General features: G+C 42.0%; 1 protein-coding gene and 1 non-coding gene across 2 annotated transcripts; one reads left to right on the forward strand and one right to left on the reverse strand.

Annotated features, from left to right (window-relative positions):
• Nucleotides 1-1,192: 1,192 nt before the first annotated feature.
• Nucleotides 1,193-8,616, reverse strand: sephs3 (selenophosphate synthetase 3). Its single transcript, XM_061841829.1, has 8 exons — nucleotides 8,085-8,616; nucleotides 7,590-7,693; nucleotides 5,463-5,570; nucleotides 5,231-5,385; nucleotides 4,713-4,803; nucleotides 4,496-4,595; nucleotides 2,731-2,943; nucleotides 1,193-2,526 (listed from the first exon to the last, which is right to left on the reverse strand). The coding sequence occupies exons 1-8, from the start codon at nucleotides 8,359-8,361 to the stop codon at nucleotides 2,288-2,290; spliced, it is 1,287 nt and encodes a 428-aa protein (XP_061697813.1). The 5' UTR covers nucleotides 8,362-8,616; the 3' UTR covers nucleotides 1,193-2,287.
• A 1,041-nt stretch (nucleotides 8,617-9,657) lies between these two features.
• Nucleotides 9,658-9,730, forward strand: trnai-gau (transfer RNA isoleucine (anticodon GAU)). Its single transcript has one exon. It is a non-coding gene; the product is annotated as a tRNA-Ile (tRNA).
• The last annotated feature ends 838 nt before the right edge of the window (nucleotides 9,731-10,568 follow it).

The following is a 10,568-nucleotide window of genomic DNA, read 5'->3' on the forward strand; positions in this document are numbered from 1 at the left end:
TGATCGTGATATTTTTTTTTCAGTTCTGGTAACTCCAAGGATTTTTAATTCGATTTGTTAAGCCAAAAAAGGCGAAGTGCAAAGGAAAGACATATAACACCGTGACTACCAAGAAACGTTGCGTTATTACCTGTTACGTGTTAATTTTTCCCAAAAATACGATGCGAAGTGAGCATCATCGTAGCATTTTTTTTGGTCATAAAAACATTACATTTTAGGTCAATCAGTTGGATATATTTTTGGAAATGGAAAAATACATGCTAAACGCAGTGTTCATTTGTTGTCTCTGCAACGTCCTATTTCAGACGGAAAATGCAAACTTGTTTCCTCGCATTTGAAAATCTAATTCAATTTGCAGAGTTCTGTATTATGAAATTCATCAAAAATTTCACAGTAAACATGTTTTCTTTCATATCCAGTGATGAAGTTTGGGAAAATAATTACATCGCTTTTTCGCGAAAAATCGTCAGCCTATAAAGGTGCAGTAGACAGTGAACAACCATAAACAAAACTTTGTTCAAGTCAATTAAGCTCATCAGAAAATTAAAAAAAAACTTTAAAAATTTAACAATGTCAAAGTAAATCTTTCTAACTTACTTGTTGAAAATATTTTCTCATAGCCACGAAACAGGCTGTCGCTGCACAGGTCGGCATGGTTGTTTTGGGAGTATCCAGATGGCGGATGGCGACTTCAGTTTCGGTGACCAATGAGCCATCCAGTCTATTTTTTTTTTAGATCAGTGGTGCTGACACTGCTGGATGATGACCCTTGGTTGATCCCCGTGCTGTACGGTAAATGTTCACTTGTCAAACCTGACCATTATTTGTGCTTCCCAACCTTTATCGTTTCTAGACACCCATTCTACCTTCGAATATTCGCAAGAGTCCACCAAATAATGCCATGAAAAGTGTGTCCTGTATATTAAAGAATGATAAATCTCAGTGTACTCACAAATTTACTTAGTGCAGTCTCCCGTAGTATAATAAAATCAAACTGACTTTCTTTTCATGTGCATCTGATTTATCTAAATTTTCTTCAGGCTGTCAGGCCAGTAAGTTTTTTTCCAGTTGACATTTAATTAGAAGACGATTGTTCTCTCGTTTGTAAAATAATTCAACATTCTAATTTTCCCCACGACCGTCATGAGGATAAGCGGCTGAGAAATTGGATGAATCCCAATATTTAATAACAGAGAAAAATGTTCACAGGGAAAAAAAAAAGATTGTTCCTGTTGAATATTCTTTGCTTTTGTTTTTGCATGTCACAACAAACAGTATGCACTCAAACGTTTTTTTTTTTTTTTTTAATTGATTGTGAAAAGCAAGAAATCGCCAAACAGCTTTAGCCGGCAACCACGCAAACTCCACCACACCCTTCCAATGACAAGCATCCACTCCGCCCGGCCCCTCGGCTGGGGTTTATAAGGCAGAGCTTCATAAACGGGAAGAATGTGAGTGACTTTGTGGTGGATGTCCAATCGGCTTGTCCGGAGGAAGCTGCTCAAGCCTTCCTCTGGACTGTAAAGCCTGAGCCAGACGCAAGACAGTTGCACCATTTCATTTGTGCAATCATTTCATTCATGACACACTATTCAAATTAAGCCAACAAAACAGTATTATGGGCCCAAATTACTGTTACTGTTACATCATAAAAAAAAAAAAAAAAAAAAAAAAATCATACACAAAAAAATATACGGAGCCCCTAAAGGGACATTGGGAAAAACAAAAACTGGTTTCTCATTGTAATGAGAAACTAGTCCATTGCATGTGTGCATTTATAAAAGACCCTTATTCCATATTCAGGAAGCTACCGCTAGCAGGTCAAATAGCTACAACCCATAGGTAGCCGTTATTCGACACTCATTGGAATGAGTAAGTTCAACTTACTCATGAGTAAGTTACTCATTACAATGACAAAGATAATCATTACAATGAGAAAGTTACTCATTACAATGAGAAAAAGTTTTTTTTTTTTTTTTTTAAACGTCCCTTTACGGGCACCGTAAAAATACACAATTCCACTGGATATTCGTTTTTATCTTTGAATTTGGCAAGGACGATTTGGAATGTTCTCTCCACGGAATTTGCCTTCTCATCAATTACCGTAGATGTGTAAAATAAGTCAGATATTAAGAAATTATTACAACTTGATCTGACAACATAGTAGATCGGTCGATACCCAAGCAAGATGGGGAAAAAAAATGACAGACAGTGGTGGTGGTCTGTCCTTTCCAGTAAAGATGGACATAAACCTCACCATATACACACACACAATGAACCACAGAGTCTAGGACAAATTGGACCCAGGGACAGGACTGGCAGAATTGTTGTCCTGATTGGCCACTTGGCTTCCTCGTGGTGGAACCTCGATGATACGGGGCTTGTCGATGATGCGAGCGCGACGGTCTCCTTTCTCCACAATTCCAATGATCCAGGCACCCTGACCTCCGGACCCCGAACTCTGGCTCTTCATCTCGGAACAAAATTTTGCTGCTTGCTCTCGGGGCAGACAAACCAGCAGTCCACCTTCGGGTGGGAGAGAGAGGATGAGTCAAAGTGTCCAACACAAACATAAAGACAAACCCGCAATGGTATAAGACCATATTGGATCTGTGGTAGGACCCCAGTAATTTTTAATATCTGCTATAGATCAAGCAATGTCATAAAACCCTTGTTACTGCACGTTTCTGTAGCAACCAAAAGTTTTTTTTTTTATGCCTGCGTTCCTACCAGATGTCTCTGATGATGTGCCCTGAACCAGATTGAATATGTTTCCGCACGCCTTGCTGACAGCGGCCATCTTGGCTAAGATGGGTAAGTTGTGGATGACGAAGGCCACGTCATTGCGTTGCTGCGTTGCCAAATTGTTGGCGTGCCCCAGCAGTCCAAAGCCCGTCACGTCCGTCGCCGCATGGGCCTGGAACTTGTGCATGAGACCTGCCGCTGGAAGGAAGGAAAATGCAATCGTAAAGGACCGGAAACTCTCAGACAAGCTGGTATTTGCCCGTCTTGACTCTGTCCAATAGCCCACAGCCTTGCTCTACGTCCAGAACAACAGATCTACTTAAAAGAAAGTTCCATGTTTAGTCACAAGCTAACGAGCAAGCAAGTTCAATAAGCTTAACAGCTCACGCCACCACGGCAACGTTGTTTAAAACATCAGCATTTCGATCCGAGTTGTTGTGTTAGTGCAAAATAAACAGGCGGGAAAGTTACTGCTTATGCTCACTAGTCACGAGTTCACCAGCTAGTAAACTAAGCCACTAAACAGCTCGCTCAACTGCGGCCAAGTCATTTAAAACGTCAGTGCCTTGGCGAGTCATTGCGTGCGTTAGGCCCCAATTAACACAAACACGGAAATTTTAGTTTATTAAGCATAACCTCAGATGACTACAGCGAATGTCAATCTCTGTTTGATTGACAGGTGAAGGGCTCATCTTCAGCAAACCAATTACACAGATGGATTTTCATGGAGATTTAATTTTGTCTTTCCAATTGAAGATATCTGGTCAACGAGACTGCACGTGAAGTAATATATTCCGATTGGCTGTGTGCACAGTGTGAACTACATTTGATCCAAACAGCAGTGCGACATGGACGCTGTGTTGCGTGCAGGTCAGGTCGTTACATAATTTATACAGACAGGAGGTAGCTTGTCTATTTAGCACAATAATTGGGATTGCTTTAATACATTTTTAAATAGTTGTAAAAAAAACAACTTAAGTAGTTTAAAAAAAAAAAAAAAAAAAAAAAAAATCACCACATGAGCTCCATTAGCAGCCACCATATTGACGCATATACAATGTTGACCCAAATTTTGAATGACTTCATACATTGTGAAAATGTATTTCTGATCTGTTTGGCAAAAGGAATACTCCATCATTATGAAAGCAAATTAAATTTCATCTGGATTTGGCCGGTTTATTCTGACAGGTGTTTCTGTGGAACATTTTTATTCGGTTTGGGCTTTTAAATTGATTATAATCGGAATAGAAGGCTACATGTAAACCTGGGTAGTTTTGCAGCTTTTCATTTTTTATTTCAATCCCAGAGGATACATATTGCAGAGAAAAGAAAAATAATTTGAGACAAGACTTTTTCTTTTTTAAAAAATACCGTAACTTCTTGTGTATAATGCTCCCCCCGCCAGAAAAAAAAGATGAAAATTGAATAATGTGCATTCTACATATAGGTTAACAATTGGGGACTTGCATAGAAACGTTCACATTTTATAAATGTATGCTGCCATCTACAGGTTATGCAAAAGCGGTACACTTTCACTCCAACATGCCATCGCCACTTAAGAGGTTAGGAGAAAAGTATACAATTCCATTCGTATATGGCACCGCCACCTAGGTTATTATGAAAAAGGTGTAGCCTGCACTGAATTAAATGAAAATGGAAATGAAAAATGATTTGAAAGCTGGGCTGAACAGGTGGAGTCACAAAATCCTTCAATCCAAAAAAAGAGATCACAACAGTTTATCCTGCATACCTGTTCGGTTTAGAGTTGCCATAGAAAACATAGCTTCCTGATAAGCCTCTTTAACTTCCTGCTTGGTGATGACAAGCTTGATCTTGTTCCACCGATCAGGCTGGTGAGACACAGCGTCCCAAAGTACACACGTGAGAGAGGAGGAGGAGGAGGAGTAACGTCACAATGCGAGAAGAGCCCTTCAAATCCTGTTCGAGCACAACTGAATGCCACTGACCTGCTCCAGCCACTGGTGAGCATTGACAGCAACCTGTGTTCCCAGAGGCTTGGTAAGGACCAAAACATCGCCTGGGACAGCACCGTCTGGCCTGGTAAAAGGAGGTAGAGATAACAAAAGAGAGAAATTAAATGAATACATGAGATTCAGTCTGTGTCAAATGTGTTATAATTTAGTCTCTGACTGGTTGTTTTTTTCCTTGTCACAGCAGTTTGTTGTATATCAGGTTAGCGACGTAAAATGTGGCCACAAATCGCAGATTTTTCCCAGAGATCATATTTTTACTATTGTTAAGTCATACCATGAAACAAACTGCCTACCTGCTCCGTGTCGTGTTTCTCGACTTTATACGTTTGGCGCTTAGTAGTCTTCTAAATCATATTCACTGACAAAAAGTGATTAGGGAGAGGAAATTGAAAATTCCCTATAAGCATGATTAAATCATTTAAAATTTTGTATTTGAGCATGACTTTGCTCAAGTGCAAAAAACATTGCACTTTCAAGAGTGACTGACTTACATGATTAAGTCGTTGGGCTGGCAGACAACTGTAGCCACGCCCCCTATAATGATCCATGGATTGATCACCGTCTGGCCGCCCGTCACGGAAGTCCCTCCCTCCTCAGCGGCATCGCGAAATCCTTGAATCATCAGCGGCATGACACGCTCGCGGTCCTGCGTCGCATGAGGCACTCTTAGGACATTGTAAACAACTTTCCACAATTACAGAGAAACAATGTCGGAACTAGTACCTTGTCGTGCATCTTCTGGCTGACACTAAGCAGCATCAGCATGTTGTCACACTCTGTGATGCCCATGGCGTAGAGATCACTGAGGACATTGGCACAAGCTATCTTGCCCTGGGAGGCAACCAGAAGACGAGCTCAAAATGTGTTTTTTTTCCCCCTTAATCGAATACATGGTAAATGACTAATGCACGCAAAATATATGAAGGACCCAAGCTCTTTCACTGATATTTATGTATTTCACAAAGGTTTCTCTGGACATCAAGATGTTGCTCGTGTAAATGTTATGTAGTGTATACATGCATGAACCAGTAAAGAGTACACTAGCCTGTTAAACACTCGCTGAAAAATACTGGGAATTATTCTTGCCTTCTTTCTGTTCCATGATTGGATATAAATGGGGGACAAAATAGGTGTGACATTTTCACTGTGGCTGCAGCTATCGAATAGTTTTAGTATCAATTATTTTGATTACAAATTACAGTGGTACCTCGGTTTTCGTACAAATCGCTTTTAAAATGAAAATGTTGAGATTTTCTTGCTTTGGTTTTCGAACAAAAATTGCTATTCGAACACCGCGACCAGCTGACCCACGTCGATTTGTTATTGTGCCTTTGAACACCCCCCCGAAAAAAAAAGACGTAACGCGCGCGACACAACCAGCTCACTTACACTCCTTTGCTTCCGGACGTTTCCCAGTACTGTAGTGACTTTTTTTCTTCGAATTGAGTAACATTAACCCCCAATCATGACTCCAAAGAAGGCAAGTGGAACTGCTGGTGCTGAAAAAAGGAAAGTGGTACGTAAAACTGTCGACTTCATGAAGGATTTGATAGCCGAACACGAATCTGGTGTGCGTGTTTTTGAGCTATTGAAGAAATGCAGGAAAAAGCATGGCGAAATCGACGATCAGCACCATCCTGAAACACAAGGATGCCCTCAAAGCAAGTGATGTTGCTAAAGGAGCAACCGTGTTGACCGAGCAGGGGCCACAGAGCTTATCTGCGCTAAATGGAACGACATCCATAATTTTGTAGAACTCCCTCACCCTAACACAGAATATAGCAGAGCACTGCAAATTTTTAATGACGTTGTTATGAGCCACTTCAGGAAGGTGGTCAAAAGACGGCAGAAACAGTATTCATTAGATTCTTTCTTTGTTAAAAAGGGGACAGTCATCCCCACCGAAGACACTTGAAACAGTTGTTTTGCATTGCTTTTTTCTTTTTTTCCATTAACCCTACCTCTAGTTGCAAGTTAAATTTTTTGTACGTTGTGTACTTTCTGTGCAAATAAATAAAACATTTGTCTGTCCCCCCCCCACCCCCCCCATTATTGCTTGTTTAAAACCAATTCGTGGGCGGCGTCCCATTTTTTGGACATCATGATTTTCACACATTATATCCCTTAGTATATCAAAATATTTAAGTGTTTTAATCTGATTCTGGTTTTTGGGACGATCTACTAAGAAAACCCAAGTACCCTCTCACGGGCACCGTCCCATTTTTGGGACGAGATTATAAATTAGTAAAATTATTTAACCATTAACGAAAAAGAAGTATTTCCTTGATTGTGGCCTGTTAGAAGACTTTTATCCCAATAAGGCAAACAATTGCCAACCTGCCCATGAATGGGTTAAAGTTATTCTGCACTTTTGTTCACAATAAAAGGTTTACAAGGCCGGGGGCCGAGTCATTACAGATACGGCAATGCACTCCCAGCTCAGCATATTCTACTACTAAAGCATACATTTTAAGCAAAAAGAAATTAATGAATTTCTTCAACGATTTAATTATATAAAGTATTTAAACTATACATGTATTTCTACTACGCAGTTTACTATCAGGAAAAGATTAAAAAAAAAAAAATTCTTTTAGGCCCATTATTTCATTACCGAATCATTGTAATGGGGAATTCGATTTTCGAACGTTTCACTTTTCAACCAGCCTTCTGGTACGGATTGTGGTGGAGAAGTGATGAACTGAACTTTGAACTTTTTTCCAAGGAAAATGAACTTCAGGGATAAAAAAAAAAAAAGCAAACTCCACACAGAGAGAGCTCAGTGAAGACATTCAAACCCTGAAGTTCCTAACTGTGAGGTACTGTATAGTTAGTAGCGACGAGGACACTCACCATCATGTAGGGATCCTCCACAAGAGGGTAGAAGAAGTCTGTTGTCTGCACTAATGAGAGCCCCCCGTGCCTGAGAGGAATCACAGCGCAATCCATTCCCACTCCTGGAACAGGACAAGGTAGACATAGAAGACTTTGTTCATTGCAGGTAATTGTTACGACGCACAAGCATGGTTTGAAACAACCAAGTGAAGAAAACAAACATGACGCACAGGCAAAGCGTGTCGGTGACCGTTGCCCTGACGCGTTCAAATTATGCTGAATCATACTGTACTTCCCTGTCAGTTGTTTTCAACTGCCTACCTGCTCCGTGTCGTGTTTCTCGACTTTATACGTTTGGCGCTTAGTAGTCTTCTAAATCATATTCACTGGCAAATAGCTTCGAGATTTCGCGACAGCAGCAATCGAGTCCATGTTAGCTAGCCTACAGTTAGCCACGCTAGCTAACAAATTCACGCATCGCGGTGCTAGCTCGCCTAAAACGGGTTTCCCTACCTAGCCGAGGGCCGGGCAACTGTTGCGCCAATTCCGATGCGTGGTCTCCGTCCTTCCCTGACCCGTCGGCCCGGTTCGGCTCGAGTCCCGCCAGGAGTTTGAGCAGAGCCTCCTGCGGGACTTTGCAGCCTCATCCTTTCAAGTCCGAGAAGGCTGTGAGACGAAAGCCGCGCTCCAAGCCATGTTCCTCGGGGTTGAAAGGCTTGTAGTCCGGGGGGAAACACCCATCGGTTCCCATCGCTTCTGTTTGGGGAGGCGGGGGAGTGGAGCCCGACATTGCCTCCCGGCTATCTGGTCTGTCTGCTGTCCTACAAATTGACGACGGAGGCGGGTGAGGTCCAACGATCGAAAACTCGAGACGCGGATGAATGGAGGAGCGGGGCGGGCTGAGAAACCACAGAGGCTCCGCATCAAGGTTGACGAACCCAAACAGGAAACGATGAAACGACTTCAGAGTATACCAAAATAAAATCCAGATAACCTCACACGGACCTGTTTGCGGGACTGTTTTCAAGACCCTGAATTAAGCACATCGCTCCAAAATGAAGTGGCTGACAATATAGAGAACATTACTCTTTTCGCTGATTTGATAAACAAGAGCAGGGACGAGTCTAGGGCGTGTGTTTTGGCTTTGCCCACGACCTATTTTTGGAAATAATATTTCTGAAATTTGATTGAACATTTTAGACTTTGGAAAATATCCAAAGTAGGAAAAGACTTCAAACCACTGATCTTAAAAAAAAAAAAAAAAAAAAAAGACTGGATAGCTCATTGACCACCAACTCTGAAGTCGCCATTCGCCATCTTGATACTCCCAAAACAACCATGCCGACCTCTGCAGCAACAGCGATGAACTCTTTCCGGGCAGGGGTTGCAATTTTGCAAATGGTATACTATAATCGAAATTTTTAAATCCAGAGTATCATTTTCTGAAAGTATCAGATTTTTCTCTCTTGGTAGTCACGCTGTTATATGTTTTTCCTTTGCACTTAGCCTTTTTTTGGGGGGCTTAGTCCAATTAAAAATCCTTCATATTAACAGAGCTGAAAAAATGCCAAGATCACACGACTAGTTTTAATTCTACATGCCAAACTTTGAGGAAAAACCTCGGCATAATCCAACCTGTAAACCATTTCCTCCACATGTTTTGGGAATACCAAGATGGCGGCCAACTGGCTTCAAGCAATCGACAAACCGCTCGATGTGTATGCGTTATCCAGTCTTTTTTTTTTTTTTAAGATCAGTGCTTCCAACTGCTTCGTACTCACCTCTATAAAATTCTTCCCTTTTTCCCCCCATTATTTTGGTTGGTGACTAGTTATTCTGGGAAAATAAAAATGTAACCTTAAAATACTCATTACTGAATTACACACCCGGTTTGTATCCCCACCAGTACACATGTCATTTTGTGTCTTTGGGCAAGCCACTTAACCCTATGAATGTGCTTGAATATTTGTTGGTGGTCGGAGGGGCTGTAGGTGCAGAATGCTAGACAAACAAAAAAACAATAATATGTTGTGCAATTTTATTATTACAGAGAATGGATACATATAGTAATAATTTCCTTCTGGGAGGCCCCGTAGCTCAGTGGTTAGAGCACTGGTTTGATAAACCAGGGGTTGTGGGTTCGTATCCCACTGGGGCCTCCACTCCCTGAGAAGGGTTGCGTCAGGAAGGGCATCCGTGCGTCAGGAAGGGCCTGAGAAGGGTTGCGTCAGGAAGGGCATCCGTGCGTCAGGAAGGGCCTGAGAAGGGTTGCGTCAGGAAGGGCATCCGTGCCTCAGGAAGGGCATCCGGCGTAAAAATTGTGCCAAACATATGTGCGTTCATCTGAGATGACACGCTGTGGCGACGCCGAAAGAAACTTACTTTTTTAGTAATAATTTCCTTCTGCCCTACAGAGAATGGATACATATAGTAATAATTTCCTTCTGTCCTGTCAGGTTAGGCTATTGAGGTATTAGAGAAACAAGAGAGACTACATATTTAAACGAGAGTACAAACAGTATACGCCATCACAAATTTGAGATTTGGATTTGGAATGGGCGGCACGGTGGATCGGCTGGTAAAGTGTTGGCCTCACAGTTCTAAGGTCCTGGGTTCAATCCCGGACCCGCCAGTGTGGAGTTTGCATGTTCTCCCCGTGCCTGCGTGGGTTTTCTCCAGGCACTCCATTTTCCTCCCACATTCCAAAAATATGCAACATTAACTGAACGCTCCAAATTGCCCATAGGTGTGATCGTGAGTTCGACCGTTTGTCTGCATGTGCCCTGCGATTGTCTGGCGACCAGCTCAGGGTGTACCCCACCTCCAGCCCGTTGACAGCTGGGATAGGACCCAACACTCCCGCGACCTTTAAAATATGCACCTCAGAAAATGGATGGATGAAACAAGGTGGGCATAAATGACCAGCATCGAGTTCAGAACTGTAACTCAAAATGGAATGAATAAACCCACCGTACGTTTCCTCAGAAGGGCGTCACG

This window comes from Syngnathoides biaculeatus, chromosome 2, assembly GCF_019802595.1.
Source record: "Syngnathoides biaculeatus isolate LvHL_M chromosome 2, ASM1980259v1, whole genome shotgun sequence".
NCBI classification, from domain to species: Eukaryota; Metazoa; Chordata; class Actinopteri; order Syngnathiformes; family Syngnathidae; genus Syngnathoides; species Syngnathoides biaculeatus.